The 19,551-nt window shown below is 44.3% G+C and overlaps 2 protein-coding genes and 1 long non-coding RNA gene across 4 annotated transcripts; 2 read left to right on the top strand and 1 right to left on the bottom strand.

Annotated features, from left to right (window-relative positions):
* LOC112188540 lies at positions 1-893 on the top strand. Of its 2 annotated transcripts, none has more exons than XM_024327679.2 (3): positions 1-247; positions 344-486; positions 616-778. In XM_024327679.2, exons 1-3 carry the CDS (start codon positions 83-85, stop codon positions 644-646), a joined length of 339 nt encoding a protein of 112 aa, XP_024183447.1. In that variant the 5' UTR covers positions 1-82; the 3' UTR covers positions 647-778. The 2 variants fall into 2 exon arrangements, with proteins under 2 accessions (XP_024183447.1, XP_024183442.1); XM_024327674.2 differs by having other exon boundaries at positions 13-247; positions 344-481; positions 616-893.
* Positions 894-1,492: 599 nt separating this feature from the next.
* Positions 1,493-2,724, bottom strand: LOC112188539 (hevamine-A). The gene has a single exon (XM_024327673.2). It carries the CDS (start codon positions 2,459-2,461, stop codon positions 1,562-1,564), a length of 900 nt encoding a protein of 299 aa, XP_024183441.1. The 5' UTR covers positions 2,462-2,724; the 3' UTR covers positions 1,493-1,561.
* A 7,759-nt stretch (positions 2,725-10,483) lies between these two features.
* On the top strand, positions 10,484-11,965 carry LOC121051491. The gene is made up of 3 exons (XR_005805876.1): positions 10,484-10,599; positions 10,758-10,874; positions 11,013-11,965. It is a non-coding gene; the product is annotated as an uncharacterized LOC121051491 (long non-coding RNA).
* The last annotated feature ends 7,586 nt before the right edge of the window (positions 11,966-19,551 follow it).

Consider the following 19,551-nt stretch of genomic DNA (forward strand, 5'->3'; position numbering starts at 1 on the left):
TTTTAATTATTGTTTAACACGACTCGTCGTAGGAAAGAGTAGACTATAGGTCTCAAACAAAGCAAAACGAAGAGATCAGAAAATGGAAGACGAGAAGCTACAGAAGTCCAAGAAATGGCTTCACGATCTGTCGACAGGTGCCAAAGGTATCAACGAGCTAGAGGCCTTAACTCATGTTGGCCTGCAGGTCATGAATGCCCGCAAGGGCTTCTTCCGCTGCAACTTCATCGTTCCAGACCATCTCTCTGTAAATCTTCACTAAATTAAACTACGTTACCTTTATTCAGATTTTACCATTTTCTCTTCTTCAATGTATTGTTGATGAATATATATGATTGCATAGGACCAGGATGGAAACTGGCATGTCGGAGCTATCGCAACTGTGATCGACGATGTTGGGGCCGCCACCGTATACTCAACTGTTGGTGATGTCAAATCCGTTGACTTCACCATTTCATATTACTCCAGGGTCAAGACCAGAGTTCAGTCTCTCTCTCTCTCTCTCTCTCTCTCTCTCTCTCTCTCTATCTTAACTCAACTTTTTGAGTCAGACGCATATCACCAAAGTCTTTGAAACCTTTGTGCTTGAGATTGATATTTGAATCTCTGATGCAGGAAGAGGTTGAGTTGGAGGCTGAGATTGTAGGGGACATGGGGAAGCTCATATGTGTGGTGGTAAAGGTGACAAGGAAAGAGGATGGAGAAAGCGTTGCTTTGGGTAAGCAATGGATGGCCTCATTTTCAAGGAGGACCAATCAATCTCAAGTCACTAGTAGGCTTTGAGGTAAATGTACTACTTTGATAATCTAGACCAAATTTTCTAGACTACAAGTATGTTTTCATCTTTCAAAGTCTGAATCATGTATGTGATGAGAATTTCTTTTTCTTTGGTTTGTTTGGTTTGTTTGGTCTGACACAGTGAGGAAGTTTAATTGAGTACTAATCTAACTTGTGAGAGGAATTGTTTAGAAAAGAAAATTGGAGCCCTTGAAGGCCTCAGTACGAAATTCCCATATCCAAAAGAACGTCACCCTTTTAACATTTTAATTGCGTATGTCTGATTTTTTTATCAAAATGCTGCGGTACAGTTGACATACCTATGATATACAATCACTTTTCCTAGGGGGTCAATGTTGTTTGGCCTCTTAAATGCCGCCTTCTACCAACTGTTTCTACCAACCTGTGATGCTAGCTACTTGGCAGCCAAAAAGTTCCCACCAACCATTCCTGGCAGGAACAACATACCAGTCTAGTTCAATTTCAACACCATAATCTTGATCTTCTTCAGAATCCTTCATACAAAATCACTTGGAATGTATCAAATTCTTGCCCTTGGGGGATAGGCCTCCTGAGCTGGTTATGCAATACATCACAGTATGCAAGGAAATTGTTGAGCCGGTAGGTTAGCTCAAGCGGAAGGTGGGAAAATGCGTACGATTAGAATAAGTCGGAGGTTCGACCACCTTCAATGTAACCAAAAAGAAATAACTCCATATAAGAGCTCTGTTTATATATGGTGGTGAAGGTACATACTACACAAGGCTCCTTTTTTAATTACATTCTAGACATCATTCTTGATGGAAGAGCTGTATCCATCTAGATCATCATAATACTTGGACCAAAGCATGACACCTCCATATTTTACCGAATTCTTGATAGCCGGAAGGACTTGTGAGTTGAGATCAGCTGCAGGAATAAATCCACTGCCAGCAGCTTGAGGTGCAGCAGGAAGTCCTAAGAAAATCTTATGTGCAGGAATGGCAGAAGTCCATTGCTTCCAAGCATCTTCGAGATTTGAAACATCACCAGAAGTGTACTGGCAAGGAGGGTTGTTGTAGAATTGTACCCAAACAAAATCAAAGAGGCCTGTGTTTAGTGCATTTCCAACATAAGCATCAGGAAAGGGACACTGTGGAGCAGCAGTCAAGTAAACTTTCTTGCCCTTCTTGCTGTAACCAGAAAGGTACCTAGCGAGGTCATCCCAATGTTGATCAGTTCCTCCTTCAATATCAAAGTCAACTCCATCCAAAACAGCATCTCCCAACGGCCTGGATGACGACTGTCCTCCCAAGAAGTTGTTCCACAAGTACATAGCAACTTGTCGGGCATCATCAGATGAAGCTAGAGAATAGCTCCCAGCACCTCCTCCTATGGAGAGTATGACCTTGATGCCTTCGGCTTGGCATGACTTGATATCTGGGCTTAACTTGGTGCATTCGTTGGTGGATGGATCACAGTGACCAGCAAGGTTTATGATAGGGGTCTGGCCATTACCAAATGATGAAAGGAAAGCTATGTTCACAAATTGGTAATTCCCTGAAGAACATGTTTGTGCTAATGTGCCTTCATTTCCATTTTGGCCCCAATAAATAGCAATTCCACCTGCATTTGACCCAACAGCCAGAAGCAGTGTCACTAAAGATAGCAATAATGCTACTGAAAATATAGACTTGAATGCCATATAAGCAAACTTTTGTTAAGCTTTCGATACTATACGCTCAGCGATAGATGATGTGAATTATGAAAGAATTGGAACTCTTTTATAGAGGAAAGCCATAGCTTTTTGTGCTAATGTTCATGAGATGAACCGTGGCATTACGGTCACGTAGGCCTTTCTTTGTTTTTTCTGTTTGCCTTCGAACTTGTACACTTGAATCGTAATGGAATACACTGTCTGTATGTTGTTGTCCATTAGTACTGAAAACCCTTTGCAACCAAGGAAGGCAGTAACTTAAATGATGTTTTCTGCGTGGGAATGGGCTGCGTGGGAATGGGATTACGCTACAATTCTAAACAATCAATAAATTGTTGAAGGAAAATCAAGTTTAGTGTGCCTTATCAAACTAGGAATAGGAATAGGAGAGAAGTTTCTAGATTTCCCAATCCTACACGGATTGGTATTCCTTGTAACATTAGATTATGCACTTTGTAATCCCTATATATAGGGCTCCTATTCTCTATAATGAAACACACTTCTCTCATCAATCTCTCTCAATACCAATATACTTAAACACGTTATCAGCACGAGCCCTAAACCACAAAACCCGAAAAGAATTTCATATCGCCAAAACTGCCGCAGCCCCTAGCCCGTGCTAGCATCGCTGCAGCCTGCCCCGCGTGCGCCCCTGCGCACACTGCTGCCACCGAAGCATCCCTGCACCTAGCCCCTTGCTAGCCCGCTGCTCCTGCAGCCCTTTCGGCCTGCATACCTGCCAGCGCGCCCCCGCTCTCAATTCGCTGCCTTGCAGCCCCGCGCCCGTGCGTCCACCCCACGCTGCCCCTGCAGCGTCCCTGCTTCCCCGCGCACACCTGCGCACGCTGCTGCCCCGCATTCGCTGCACGCTTCTACTAGGATTGCTTCGCTCCATCACGCCTGCATCGACACGCGCGTGATCCAAAACCAAAAAGTAAGTATCCAAAAGCGTAAGTTTTAAAGTTCCTAAATTGAAATTATTTCTTTTTCTCGGGGACTTAAAAACCTCTCTTCTTCTTCATCCCACCTTTCTTATAACGTGGGTTCGATCATTAAAAAGCGGAATCGTGGGGATTCACGCAATTAACGAACTAAGAGCGTTCGTAAGACTTCGGACTAAGAGCGTCCGCAAGCATCGATTTATGACCTTATAAACATCATTGTTTCGGTCTAATCCAATTTTCTTGGAAATCGATTTCTTGGTAGCATAGCTCGGAAATCTTAATATTTAGTTGTCGTGGAAGTTTTAACTCCGAAACTAATATATTTCTTCTTCTTATTTCAGGATGTCGAAACTTGACTTTCCTGCACTTACCTCAACTGGCTCGGAATATCATAGTTGGGCCACGGATGTTGAGCACCATCTCACTTCAAAAGGGATCCTACCCTTAATTCAAGCTCCTAATCCTACTCTCATATTTGAGCGTACGGCTACGAACAATGCCACCGCCCTCATCTTGATGAGGCGCCACATGGATAAATCACTCCGACTGGAGTACATGGCAATCAAGGATGCTAGAGAATTATGGGTCGCGCTAGAAGAGCGATTTGGTAATATCAAGGATACCCTCCTCCCTGACTTGAAAGTTCAATGGGGCAATCTACGATTCGCCGACTTCAAGTCTGTAGCTGAATATAATTCAGAAGTTCTACGCCTCAAAACCATGTTGGGGTTCTGTGGACAACCCGTCACAGAGCAAGAACTAATTGAGAAAACTCTCTCCACCTTCCCCGTCTCAGCAATTTTGCTCTCAAAGCAATATCGAACGGAATTCGATACTAGACGGATCACGAGATTTCATCAGCTCATTACTATTATGTCTGTAGCTGAAAAGCATGATAATATCCTCGTGAAGAATTATAATTCAAGGCCTATCGGAACTAAGAGCGTTCATGAGGCGAATTATAATAATGCACCCAACGGAGGGCGCAAGGAGCGGAACCCTAAGAATAAGGGACACAACGGACGTTCTGGTCCATATAACCGCCCTACAAAGGAAGGTACTCGTCAGAATGAAGGACGATCACGTGGCAATACATGGCAACGTGGGAGAGGAGGCCGTGGGGCTCTAGGACATGGAGGAACCACCCAGGGCCGTGGGAATGGCGCCAACTCCTATGGGGGACGCCACCCAAGTGCAAACAATGCACCTCAATTAAAGGGAGGAAATCACCATGACATGTGTCATCGATGTGGATCTAGTGAGCACTGGTTCAAACAATGCAACGCAAGCAAACAATTGGCTGCGCATTACAAGGCATTTAGAGACTTCAGAGAGCATGAAGCCAATTTTGCCGAAAATATAGAAGAAGATGGTGATGATGCCGACGTCAATCTCACCATAGCGGACTTCAAATCTGACAAAGAATTGCACAAGGATGCTGCAGATTTTGATTAGTATAGTCCTTTACTTTTCCAAGAATTATGTAATGGCAATTATGCCCTAAATCAATAAAATGACTTATTGTATTAACTATTTCCCTCTAGGCGTACTCAAGAGTACTTGTGATGTCTAGGCAAGGTTTGATCTGAGAGAACGGTTTTAAAAGTGAGCAACGCTCCACCAAAATCTCGCCTTACCTTACCTGGTCACAACTAAATTGAAATTACCGAAAGGATTGAGTGACTACGATTTGTCTACGGTTTGATTTTTATATTGGATTAGATTCTGGTCAAGAAACTTTGATGTAATCATTGGCTATTATTAATAAAGTATCGATTTATTTTATTCAAATGTCTTGGACATATTCTAAATTCGAACTTTATTATTTTTTCAGTATGTTTCCCGGAGAGCTCGAATGCCTCGTGGATAGTGCCACTACACATACTATCCTTCGAAACAGGCAGCTATTCCTATGGATGGCGCCTACTCGAACTTCTGTGACTACGATGGCTGGACCATCTCAATTGATTCATGGTCGAGGACCAGCTCAATTTATGTTGCCTAATGGCACTACTTTGAATGTCACCGAAGCTCTTTATGCTCCTAGGGCAGGAAGAACCCTATTGAGCTTCAAAGATATAAGAGCCAATGGTTTTCATGTGGAAACACATTGTGAGAATGGACAAGAGTTCCTTTGCATCACCTCTAATGACTACGGACATAAACGAGTCTTAGAGAAACTTATGTGTCGCTCTAGTGGGTTGTATGCAACCACTATTCGAGTCATTGAATCCAACCATGTCATGAGAGATGATTTATGGGATTCCGACACATATAGGCTTTGGCACGACCGTTTGGGACACCCAGGTCGTGACATGATGATCCGTATATTAAAGACTTCACACGGACATCCCTTTTTCAGAACGAAAAGAAGTAAAACTCGGTTTTTGGACACCGAAGGAGCCCCTGCGCCTCACGGCGCCGTTCACCCCCAAATCCGGCCATCCTTGGCCGGCGCCGCCTTCCCCCTGCGGCCTCAGGGTGGCATTGACGCCACCAAGGCTCCTTTGTCTCTAACTTTTACTTCTAAAGTCACTTGTGACTTCATGGCTCAACCAAAATCCTCATTGGTTGTTTCCAAAGCCCATCATTCGTTCTGCAAAGCCTGCTCTTTAGCAAAGTTAGGATCGAGACCATCCTATGCAAAGGACACCAAAGAAAATATACCATTCTTGCAAAGAATCCAAGGTGATATTTGTGGACCTATTCAACCATCATGCGGACCATTTCGATATTTTATGGTATTGGTTGATGCATCGACACGCTGGTCACATGTCATGTTATTGTCCACAAGGAACGCTGCATTTGCTAAACTCCTAGCACAAATAATTAAGTTAAGGGCTCACCACCCTGATCATCCTATTAAGTCTATCAGATTAGACAATGCTGGAGAGTTTACATCAAAGACTTTTGATGATTATTGCATGTCCATTGGGATTGATGTTGAACATCCTGTTCCTCATGTTCACACCCAAAATGGTCTCGCAGAAGCCGCCATTAAACGACTACAAATGGTCGCTAGGGCATTGGTAATGCGCACCAATCTCCCTATTTCTGCTTGGGGCTATGCAATATTGCATGCAGCTGTGCTTATTCGTCTGAGGCCCACTGCCACTCAACCCTTTTCTGCGTCCCAGATGGTGACTGGGTATGAGCCTAATGTCTCACACTTACGCATATTTGGGTGTGCAGTTTATGTGCCAATTGCGCCTCCACAGCGCACCAAAATGGGTCCTCAACGACGATTAGGCGTTTACGTTGGTTATGATTCTCCAACGATCATCCGCTACATAGAACCCTTGACAGGCGATCTCTTTACCGCAAGATTTGGGATTGTCACTTCGATGAGACAGTCTTCCCATCGTTAGGGGGAGATAAGAACATAAATGTTCAACAGGAATGACAGGAATTGTCGTGGTCTGTCCCCACTCTGTCTCATCTTGATCCCCGAACCACACAGTCCGAAATTGAAGTGCGGAGAATTCTCGATCTTCAGAACGTAGCAGAATCGATGCCTGATGCGTTTTCTGATATCGCTAAAGTGACGAGATCACACATACCTGCTGCAAACGTGCCTGCAAGGATTGATGTCCCTAAAAGTAGAGGACATGACGCCAACTCAAGAGTGCATGAGCATGGCGCCAACGTCCCATCTCTCAATGATGGTGACGTTATGGCTAGGCCCACGGCTCCTGCCAGGAAGCGCGGGAGGCCCATAGGTTCGATGGATTCTCGCCCAAGAAAGAAAGCGAGTTTGGCACAGAATAATCCATTAATCATCGATATAAATAATCCATCTCATGAGAATATTCCGGATTATGGTTATGTCCAAGAGACATCATTGGGGACGCTCCAATGTCAGAACCAACTCCAGAGAATAGAGAGATCTCCATAAATTACACTAGTGTACATGAGATGATGGATATAAATTCTATGGCGATTGATGATGCATTTGCATATCATATTGCGAAAGGGATTATAGAATATGATGATATCGAACCTCGCTCTGTTGAAGAATGTCAACGAAGAGCAGATTGGCCTAAATGGAAAGATGCGATCCAGGTTGAATTGGATTCACTAACAAAGAGACAGGTATTTGGGCCTGTAACGCAGACACCCCCAAGTGTAAAGCCTGTTGGCCATAAATGGGTCTTTGTTAGAAAGCGTAATGAGAAAAATGAGGTGGTAAGATATAAAGCCCGCCTTGTGGCGCAAGGTTTCTCACAACGCCCTGGAATCGACTACGAGGAGACATATTCTCCCGTAATGGACGTTATAACGTTCCGCTACCTTGTCAGTTTGGTAGTTTCCGAAAAACTTGACATGCAGCTTATGGATGTGGTTACAGCATATCTCTATGGGGATCTAGATTCAGAGATATATATGAAGGTTCCAGATGGACTTCAATTACCCAAATCAAGTGGCTCTAAACCACGGAGCGCGTTCTCAATAAGATTAAAACGCTCACTATATGGATTAAAACAATCTGGACGGATGTGGTATAACCGTCTAAGTGACTACTTGATTGGGAAGGGATATATTAACAATGAAATATGCCCATGCGTGTTCATTAAAAGAACAAGTTCCGGATTTGCAATCGTAGCAGTTTATGTCGATGACATGAACCTAATTGGAACTCTAGATGAGTTAAAGGAAACTGCTAATTACTTGAAATCCGAATTTGAGATGAAAGATCTTGGGAAAACACGGTTTTGTCTCGGTTTAGAACTCGAGCACCGTAGTGATGGGATTTTGATCCATCAGTCTGCATATACTCAGAAAATTCTAAGGCGCTTTAATGAAGATAAAGCAAAGCCTGCGAGTACTCCCATGATCGGCCGTAGTCTTGAGCCCGGAAAAGATCCGTTTCGTCCAAGGAATGAGGACGAAGAACCCCTAGAGGCCGAAGTGCCCTATTTAAGTGCAATAGGCGCATTATTGTACTTAGCTCAATGCACAAGACCGGATATCTCATTCGCAGTGAACTTGTTAGCTCGACACAGCTCTGCGCCAACACGCCGCCATTGGATTGGTGTAAAGACCATCTTTCGATACCTAAGAGGTACGATTGATATGGGCCTATTCTATCCCTACAGAGAGAAAAGGAATGACGGAAAATTGGGATCGGACCCAAAAAGGCAAAACGCCCCCGTCCATGGAATGGCCGCCGGCCATGTTGCCGGCGCCGGCGCCGCCGCCGCTCATGGTGGCCGGCGTCCTCCTATCTCCCTCCATCAAAACGACAATGATGTCTTTATGGGTTTTGCTGATGCAGGGTACCTCTCTGACCCTCACAAAGGTCGCTCCCAAACAGGTTATGTCTTTACCATGGGAAGCACTGCGATATCTTGGAGGTCTACGAAACAGACCCTTGTTGCTACTTCCTCAAATCATGCAGAGATTATTGCTCTACATGAAGCTGTACGTGAATGTGTATGGCTAAGGTCTGTAATTCGACACATTCAAGGAAGTTGTGGTTTGAAGTCTACCACAGATGAACCTACATGCATTTATGAGGATAATGCAGCTTGTATTGAACAAATGAAGTTAGGTTTCATCAAGGGCGACAACACCAAGCATATATCGCCTAAGTTCTTTTATAATCAGCAACAACAATCACTTCTAAAGATTGAAGTGAATCAAATCCGATCAGAGGATAATGTAGCGGACTTATTCACTAAGTCGTTACCTAAATCCACCTTCGAGAAACATGTGAAGAGCATCGGATTGAGAAAATTATCCGAACTCCCACGATTGTAGTAATCAGGGGGAGATATCGACATCAGGGGGAGTCATGATGTCTACATGTTCGATCTCGAAGAGTGAAGGACGTGTTGTGCTCTTTTTGTCCTTCGACCAGGATTATTTTTGTCCCACAGGGTTTTTGTTACCTGGCAAGGTTTTTAACGAGGCAACGAATGAAGCGTCACCACCAAGTTTGAGCGGCACAAGGGGGAGTGTTGAAGGAAAATCAAGTTTAGTGTGCCTTATCAAACTAGGAATAGGAATAGGAGAGAAGTTTCTAGATTTCCCAATCCTACACGGATTGGTATTCCTTGTAACATTAGATTATGCACTTTGTAATCCCTATATATAGGGCTCCTATTCTCTATAATGAAACACACTTCTCTCATCAATCTCTCTCAATACCAATATACTTAAACATAAATCATATTGATTGCTTGCTGTCAATAAATCATATTGACCACTGATTTGATCGTTCATGATGCTGCTCCATCTGTTCTCAATCCACCCATGGTGATATAAATGCGAGTAATCTTCCTAGACTCATAGACTAATCCGTGCTGGGAGATTATGTTAGAACGCTTCCTCTCATTGGTCACCAAGAATAGATTGATATTTAACTCCAATCAGCATCGGCGGGATTCGAACCCGGGTGTAGGGATTCCACACCTGGAAACTCTTACCAACTCAACCACCTGTAGTCGTTATTGATCGACTTATATTAAAAAAGAGAATCTAGTTAATTTAATAAAATAAACACGTGATATGAAAAATATCTCAATAATGGATATATTCAAAAATTTATCGGAATTCTCGCTAGAATTTGGTATAAATGAATTACTGGTCAAAGTTTTGAAATTGCATCCATCTAAATTTATAAAAATTCTAAATGTTCAATATGAAATATATTTCAATAGTTGATACGAATATTAATTACATTATCAAAATCTCTTTTTTTTTAAACAATTGTCATCGTATACTCTCATAAAAAGAATCTAGCTAATTTGGTAAAATATATATGTGATATGAAAAATATCTCACTAATAGATTATGATCATTAATAGTCATTCAACAATTTTATCGGAATTCTTGCTAGAATTTAGTATAAATGAAATACAATCACACACTTGGTAAGAATTTTGCTGTTTTGAAATCGTATCCAGCTATTTCAGTAAAAATTATAAATGTCTAACATGAAGAATATCTCAATGGTTGATATGGTTATTAATTACATTATCACAATCTTACCAGAATTAGTGCTAAAAATAACTATATAAATGACTTATTAGAGTCTAAACTCAAGCATTAGAACCAAATTGATCAAGTTATAACAATGAGCCATTCAGAAGGTAGAGAGATTGGAGACAACGGCCACTAGATGTCTAGATTTCCTATGGGTGTTGTGAAGTTCGTACCGAGCCTTGTCATTTTCCCATTGTATGATCTATAGATCTTTTCTCTCGCACTCAATCTTCTTTTTTCTTTTATACTTGTTGAACTTTCTTCCTCATGTTCGTCTAGCGATGCTCAAACGAGACCTCTTTGATATAAATGAGTTTAAGGACCCTTATGAATTTTTTTTTTTTTAATTGCAGAACATATCAGAAGTTAATGATGAATCATGAGAAATCTTCTTTTCAAACTAATGGGACACATATAATTGAAAATGGAGACATCAATACTCAATTGAATCAATGATTTACCAGATTATGGTATAAATAATACATCTCTTCATTTCTTTTTTCTTCTATTGTTACAAAACTTTAATATCTATAATTCTTGAATCCTTCATGAGTTATGGTATGTGTAACAAAAATTGACCCATGTCAATTGTTGTTTCAATTTTGTAGGCACCATTTCAAGGCGTAAGAGAAAGCTTGTAGGATGCCTCTATTGCATCACGCTAGGGAGATGGAAGCCGAATAGATAACAGATCTCCGAGTTACAAATCGCTACTTTCGAGGACGCTGTGTGCCAATTTATTGCAAATATGACAACGAGGTACATTATTGTCTACAACTCCATCGTGGACCATGTCTTTAAAGTGCCACCACAAGCGGCAAAATATCCAAACCCTCTAGTTATGTCTCGATCCATTAGAGCAAGTTCACCCGTAGTCAAGAAAAGACAAAGTCGAGAAGTCAAGAATTCGACCAGTCAAGTTACAATTCACTATCACTGGACATGGGTTTCCACCCATTTTTTTCTTGACCGGTCAAAACTGTTCATCGATTTTAACTGTTCATACAGCTTAAAGGACCGTTGGAATCAAATTTCTCCTCATACAACTGCTGCTGGACACGTGGCGCAGTACCATTCGTCCCTGTCTAGCACTACAGGACAAAATCGTGACCCCCACGTGGAAAGGCGGCTCCTGCTTCTTCCGTGCAGTCCACTCTCTTCTCCAGCGCATCTGGTAAGATGGAGTCAGTGGCTGACGTCAGTCACGTGGGGGGCGGGCTGTGCTGGAGCGTTTGCTTGACTGGTCAGGAGTTTAGTCAGGGCCTTGCCCTTTTGTTTCGCCTTGGTCATGCAAAGCAAAGTTTTGGCTGGTGAAGAATCCATTGGTGGAAGATGAAAATTCCTTCAGCTGGGCAACACATCATCAATTCTGAGCTGGTGCCCTGTCAAGTAGAGACCGGTGGACTTGCTCTTAATGTGGAAAAAAATATCTTCATTTGGATCAGCGATTTACCAAATTTTAGTATTGTTACTTCTCAATAAAACTTAATAGTATATTTCAAGTTAGCTGATGTAATTCTGCTCTAACACTATGCATGTAGAGATGAAGCACACAAATTGGGAAATGATTGTCTGGATTTTAGTTTAATTATACATCATCTGTAAGTCTATATATATTGACTGACTTCAATTAGATACCATTTATATCTTCTCAACGAATATACATTTTCCATAACAATTAATGTATGATACTAGTGAATGACTTGGTATGATGTTGTGTTTGTTACCATGGATTAGAATCCAATCTTGATCAGACTTGACTAGATTGGATTGGAGATGTCTTGCATATTTCCAATACCACATTTGGTAGGCATATATTTATAGCTGATTGGATAAGCCAAAACAGCCATGTTAGTCTGGAAGGAGCTCTCCAACCATTTCCTCTCACTCGATCAGAAGCTCCTTCATAAATCGGAGGCCATCAAGCCCAAAATCCAAACCCTAGAGCACAAGATCAAGGAGAGCCTCGACGAGCTCAAGCAACGAGAGAACATCATCAACCAGTGCGTCGAGATCCTGCTCGTCAAGGTAGAGGAGACCAAGAAGGCTGCGTTGAAGGTCCTCAAGAAAGCCCGCTCTGACAACGAGTATGGTGAGGTGGATAATAGCGAGGGATTGTTGATGGAGATGAAGTCACTGTGCTTGAAGATGGATTCGGGGATAGTCATAGAGAAAGAGATGAGCTTTTGCAGTTTTGGCGTTGTCGGGAATGGGTCGAAACGAAGTTGGATTTAATTTAATGACACCATTTCAATTGGATTCGTAATCCATGTCAGATAAGATTTAAATTTCCAGCCCACTCATGTCTGGGCCTCTAAACATGACATGAGGTCAGATTGGATTTTTTTTGTCATATACATCCCTTATATCTGGGGAAACAAACGTGGCCTTATGTATTTGTTGAGTGGATAACATATGGAAGGACTTTACACATTGTAAAAATGTATGAATGATAACATATGGAAGAACAAACAATCAATGAAGTAATCAAATTACAACGGTGACTAGTTTTGGTGATACTTCTACTGATGCGGGTAGTGCAACCAGGGTTGGCGGTGCTGATCATGTGGTGTGCTCAGTGATAAACCGAGTTGTCTTTGGCCGAGATGGGGTCTCGGTTGCTCGAATTGCAGTCTGGATGAAAGAGTCCGGAGATCTGAGTGCTCCATGTGCATGGTTTTGATCGCGGTCGTGAGCGATGGGACCAGATTAGGTGTGCCCGACTCTTGGGCAGATTTGACGGTTAAGGGCATTGCGATGGGTGTGGATATTGAATTTGTACTCCCTTGTTGTGGATGGTGCTGGTAGCTTGAACGCTGGTAGCAATATGTACGGTAGCAGTGGCAGGTACGATGACAGGGGTGGCTATTCTAGTGGTGAAAGAGCCATTTGTGGCAATGTTGATCCGGAGGCTCAGGGGTGCGGAGGCTCAAAGGCTAGGGGTTCATGTGGGCTGAGTGTTTGGGCTCCAAACAAAATGTTGGGCCTAATGTGGGCACAATTAGGTCCTGTTTTTATTTTTTATTTTTTTTTTAAAGTGGGCTTCCTTATTTTTTATGAGGAGGCTTTAGTTTCTTTTCTATCTGCTTGAGTAGAAAAGATCGCAGAGTAAAGAGTGACCCTGTTGGGCCTCGATTCTTCAGGGCGTTAATTTTTATTCCTTAGGGCTCTACTTTTCTTTGTTTGGGCTTAATCCTAGAATGTGGGTGTACTAGGAGATTTACTAGTTTGGTTTGCTCTTAGGTAACCGGCTTTGTAGTAGTTTCTATGGAACGGTTCTTTTTGTCACTCCCATAGGAGGGGGATCATTTTTATACTGATTGCTGAGCTGCATAATGGATGACCTCTTCTATTCAAAAAGTCTTTGGGCCCTTGCTTGCTCATATGTTATTTTCATGTTTTAGTAGTTGGTGGCTTTATATTGTTAGTGAGTCACTACCATTTACTGGTAGGACAAGGTGGGCTCTATCTTGGTTTGTGCACCTTGAGTGTCTGGTCTGCCTAGTTCAGCTGCGAGTTCCTTATTTTGTCAAATAGTCGCAGTCTTCTAATGACATGCATGATGAACCAAAGTGTCACCGGATTTATTTTATGGTAGAAAATAATGGTGGGAAAGCTGATATTATTTTTAAACTCTGGCTCTGCAAGAGCAATCTCTTTCCGATATTATCATAATTGTAAAGCAAATGGAGTAGCTGTTAAACCACTATTTGCTAAATAGTGCTTGCCAGAATATATATATTTTGTTGAGACTCTTGATATTATTTTGAGATGTTCTACTGATACTTGTTGTAATTCGGGGTTTAGGTATCATGTTCCCCATGTATTCTACAATTTTATTAATGACTAATATTTGAGTGCAACTGTATTAGCCATTTTCTTAAAATAAAATTAAAAAAATACATTACACATTAGAACCATTGAATATTTTTACTTTTTAGATCTAATGACTCTATAAAAATATGTGCCAAATACTATGTACTAGACGCATGCAATAATACTGTACATACCTCCAACAATATGGAGTATTTGCTATCTCACCAAGCATAAGTAACACCCTCTTTGGGACACCCACAAGCCATGGTGAGGCCCAACCGCTACTTGCATCTTGTAGCCCTATGTTCAAGCTACGCTACGGTATCCGGAAGTCGCAAATCCGTCGCCGGGAAGCCACCTTTCCGGCCTTGCCAAGTTGCCTTCACAATATGCATTTCTATGCTAGAATAGTTGTTTGCTTGTCCCACATCGAAAACCATGTAAAGGAGATGACTTCCTTCACCTATAAAAGGAACTCTCCTCCCACTTAAACACCATTCATTCCATCTCAACTCCATTACACACTTTGTAATCATGTTAGGCCGCAAGGCTCAACACACATAGTTAAACATTCAAGTGGACGTAGTCTCCCGCTCATGCGGAGGCGAACCACTATACTTCGCTTGTGTCGTTCTCTCTCTCTCTCTCTCTTTCTCTAAAGCTAACTAGAGATCCCACGGATCACTAACGTTAACATTGGCGCCGTCTGTGGGAAGCCAACACAAAGGCTTCGTCACCTACCACGAACTTTGACCCGAAAATGTCGAGTCGACGCTCATTCAACATCAAATTGGGGACGGTCAACGCCCGGCGGAGTCGGTCAACGCCCGACATGGCTGGTCAACGCCCGGCGGAAGCGGTCAACGCCATCAGGGGGCCGGTCAACGTTTGGTCAACTCTGACCAAGGCTAGTCAACGCTGAACCTAAAAAAAAAAAACCTTGGCGGCAAATTTTCTCTGGACACCCAGAAAACTTCTCTGGGCACCCAGGCTTCTCTCGATCGATCATCAGCACCAACACCAAAGCTTTGTCCGCTTGGCACCACCGCCGGCTACGATCATCCGCCAGGTTGCAGCTCCAGACCCTCCGCCAGAGAGTCGTCCGCCGGGGGACCCCCGCCGGCATCCTCCACTCACTAACCATCTCCGCTGAACATCCCCAACGAGCTTCTCCGCCGGACTTCAGCACTGGGTTTCACAGCTGGGCACCTTCCTTGGAAAGCCTCCGCTACCGCCGGCCAAGACTCCGCTGGCCAGGGATCAGCTGCTCAAACTTCGCCGCCCAATCTTCGCTTCCACCGGACTGGTCACCGCCGAACTTCACCACTGGCCATCTCTGCTAACCGGCCTCCGCTCCGCTAGCCAAAATTCCTCCGCTGAGCCACCGCTAGCCACTCCAGCTCACCTTTCTCCACCCATGGCAGCGACCCAGGGGTACATGTGCTCCGTCAATATTACGCCCTCCGTCAACGACAAGCTCGTCAACTAGCACACCAACGTGCCAGCAGCTTCAGCGGCACCGCTAGCCTGAGCCAGCGGCAAGTGTTGAGTCTCCGCTATCTCCGCCGTCTCCGCCAAGCACACCATGAGGCACCGCCAGATTCTAGCCTTGCTTCTTGTGGCACCGCCAACAAGAACCACCTCCCAAGTCCTTCGATCAAAGCTCCGCTAACCTCAGTGCACCGCCAAGCCGGCAGCAACCTTCGTTGCATCCTAGTCGACGCACAGCGTCATCGTCCAAGTGCAGCAACTCATCACCTTGAGCATATCAAGTCAAACCAACCTACCAACATGCTAGCGCTCAAGCAGCGGTAGCAGGTTTCTGATCTTTAGTCGGCGGCAGCGGTAGAGCTCGAGTCAGCGGAAGAGCCAAAGTCAGCGGCCGCTCTCTTCCGCTAAGGTCCGTCATCAGCAACAATCGCCGGAACGAGCAGCGGTAGCCAGCCCCGCTAACCTCAACGACTCCGCTAGGCCATCAGCGACACCTTCTTCCGCTGAGCTCCATGAGCGGCAATCCTCCGCTAACCTCCACCAGCGGCAAACCCAACTGATAGACACCCACCGCTAACCATCATCCGCTGAACTGTACACCGCTAGCCCAGGCATCAGCGAAGCATCAACTTCAATCTCTAGCAGTCCCAGCGGACCTAGCGGAGCTTCAATTTTTCTGACGGAACTTCAATTTGCCGGTCACCCGAAAAAACTACTCTGGGCACCCATGGCAACTCCATCAGCAGCACCTAGCGGCGAACATCGAACGCTAATAACTTTGTCAAATCAATTTGGAGTAACTTTCAAATCATCTCTTCGCTCCAAGCTTGACTTTCAGAGCACGAGTCTGATGTTCAACTTGCACGATGCTGGACTCTCGTTAGCTTGTCAGCACCTCTATCTCGTCAGCTCATCTCTCATTCAAATCTTGCAGACCACGCCCATCTTGTTGCACCCATCACCAAAAAACTAAGTTTTCAGAACTCCTGTTGATCTTACTGAACAATTGTGCAATGTGTGATTATGCTTTACGTATACCTGCTTGATCATACAATTAATGGCCGTGTAGGTTATCTCCTAAGCATCTATACTTATACGTGTGTGCCCATGCACACGTACACACATTTTGTACATAGCTTTGCTGCACGTGTCCAACACGTTAGTTCTATGCCATGCACATAGCTCTCAATTGGACACCTCACATACATATACAACTATCTTGACCACCAATCAGAAGGTTAACAGAGCCTTATATGCTCCCATGTTTATAATATTATTGGCACCATACAAATTGGACCTGGCTTATTTTTCTATACTATACGCCTGCACACATATAGCTTAATTGCTAGACACATGCATGCTCTATTCAATCACATTAAATTTGTATGCACATACAAAGGTATAATTCCTCAACTGGGCATGCATACTCATTTGCCTATTGATATGTGGGTTAGGCGACGACCACATGGTACTTATTTGCAATATCACTGGGCATGTCCGAATTAAGCTTAAGTTTCCTCTGTGACCGCACATGCATGTTAATGAACTCTGTCACACAGAAACTAGCTTGTTAGTATTTCATTTGTTTGCTTGTTAAAACTTCACAGCATTGAAATTAAGCTTATGCACATGTGCCACCTTTTTGGGATATTATGGTTTATATGCTACCAAACCGCCACTCGCTCATCCCTAGGTACATTTCATGTACACATCAAAACGTGCATCTCACATGCTCATGAAACTCAAGCACTTCATGTCAGTTAGTACCACACATAAATTTGAAACAACATGATTCAAACATGTGTAAATGATGAACGATGCTAATTATTTTCTCTATCTTATGCTAAGGAGACATAATCACCGATCACTTCTCCAAATGGCGAAATCATCACCCTTCTACCAAGGAACTTCGCCAAAGCAATGTTGGACCGTCATGCTCGGCCAACTCCTCTAGCCTCCAAACCGGCCCAAGATAAGTGCCTTCCTCTTATCTTTACGCTCTTGCAATTTGAGTTACCGCCGATGCCATGACTATACATGTCTCTATAACCCTTAAGCATGCCTACAACATGTTATTAGCAACTTTACTACAAGTACATGCTATACACATATGCCATGCTAGCTATGCCATGCTTCTTATATCGATCTCAAACGATCTCTAAGCATGCCTATAAAATATTATTAGCAACTTTACTACAAGTATATGCTATACACATATGTCATGCTTCTATTTTAATTGCAAAATTAAATAAGTATGGGACACTCAAGCAAAATTTTATTACTTGCTCTGTGTTTATCATTTTTCATTCAACCGCCAAGCGGTAAGGCAACGCCTCATAATGACAATGACCGCTACGCGGCATTGCAGTCAAGCTTTTCTCCTTCGAGAAAACAGCAAGCGACTAGTTAACACAGCCCACGGCAGCCATTGATCCGGCAGTTAACCCCGACGCTCGGGTACCAAAGATTGGGCTCGCTACCCAACACCCTCTGCTCCGCGCAGCTCCCCTCATCAAACAATTTTCTGACCATCCGGAGGTCTATAGCCAGGAGTGGGGGACTCCTCGCAGGGCCTAGCAGGGGCCCACCCGAAAGGGCAAAAGCGTTCGCTCCAACCAATTCTAGATGGACAACGCACTCGCACTAATTATGCTTGATATACGGCACAAAGCTACGCTTTGGTATCAACCCGCAAGAACACCCTCCTTGACTGGGGACTTCAGGGACTTGCACATACAGCCCAGCATAATTAGCAACGGCCACGCTCATGCCCCAGGGCATAACCATCGAGCTGCCCGTTAGTGCCTCAGCGGCACCGCCGAGCTTCTGCTTATGCCTTCCCGGCACCACGAGCTTCCGCTCACGCCTTCCCGGCACCCTTGAGCTTCCGCTCACGAGCTTACCGCTCATGCCTCCCCGGCATCCCGAGCTTCCGCTCACGAGCTTCCGCTCATGCCTCCCCAGCATCCCGAGCTTCCGCTCATGCCTCCCCGGCACCCCCGAGCTCCCCTCTCATGCCTTCCCGGCACCCCCGAGCTCCCCGCTCATGCCTTCGCGGCACCCCCGAGCTTCCCGCTCATGCCTTCCCGGCACCCCCGAGCTCCCCGCTCATGCCTTCTCGGCACCCCCGAGCTCCCCGCTCATGCCTTCCCGGCACCCCCGAGCTTCGGCTCATGCCTTCGCGGCACCCCCGAGCTTCGGCTCATGCCTTCCCGGCACCCCCGAGCTCCCCGCTCATGCCTTCGCGGCACCCCCGAGCTTCGGCTCATGCCTTCCCGGCAACCCCTGAGCTTCCCGCTCATGCCTTCCCGGCAACCCACGAGCTCCCCGCTCATGCCTTCCCGGCAGTCCTCGAGCTTTACGCTCATGTCTACTCGACACACCACACGTTAATGGAACATTGAATTTTTCTACCATTTGTCGTTTACCGACCGCGACAAATCAAATTCTTTTCGCGTTCCATTAATACGACCGAAAACCAAACAGACACAACCGTACGCACGGTTATCGTTCATGAGTTACAAATGCATACATTCGTGGCACTCATGCAACTTACATCTCACGAGCGTAACCCCGTCAAACTCGACCTCGTTCGTCTCCTTGCGCGCGTAACACATTTATCATATGCAATCCATATGCTCACACGACCATGTATCACGCACCTCATACATTCGTATATGCCAACGCATACCCATACAACTCACATTTGTTGCCCAATGCAACGAGCATTCTACGTATGCCTGTTTTTTGTCTTTGTTGTGCAGGTTAACGAGTCCCTTCTTGCTTACGGAGTTCGGGGACTTGTAGGGGCTCCGTACCGCCCGGTTACTTATGCTTGGT

Source organism: Rosa chinensis, chromosome 2 (assembly GCF_002994745.2).
Source record: "Rosa chinensis cultivar Old Blush chromosome 2, RchiOBHm-V2, whole genome shotgun sequence".
Classification (NCBI taxonomy): domain Eukaryota; kingdom Viridiplantae; phylum Streptophyta; class Magnoliopsida; order Rosales; family Rosaceae; genus Rosa; species Rosa chinensis.

Bases quoted from the DNA above. Each gene is read 5' to 3' on its own strand.
- LOC112188540 (XM_024327674.2), top strand. From the start codon at position 83: ATGGAAGACGAGAAGCTACAGAAGTCCAAGAAATGGCTTCACGATCTG. The intron at 248-343 runs GTAAATCTTCAC...ATGATTGCATAG, and splicing joins TCGTTCCAGACCATCTCTCT to GACCAGGATGGAAACTGGCA. The intron at 482-615 runs GTTCAGTCTCTC...TCTCTGATGCAG, and splicing joins ACTCCAGGGTCAAGACCAGA to GAAGAGGTTGAGTTGGAGGC.
- LOC112188539 (XM_024327673.2), bottom strand. From the start codon at position 2,461: ATGGCATTCAAGTCTATATTTTCAGTAGCATTATTGCTATCTTTAGTG.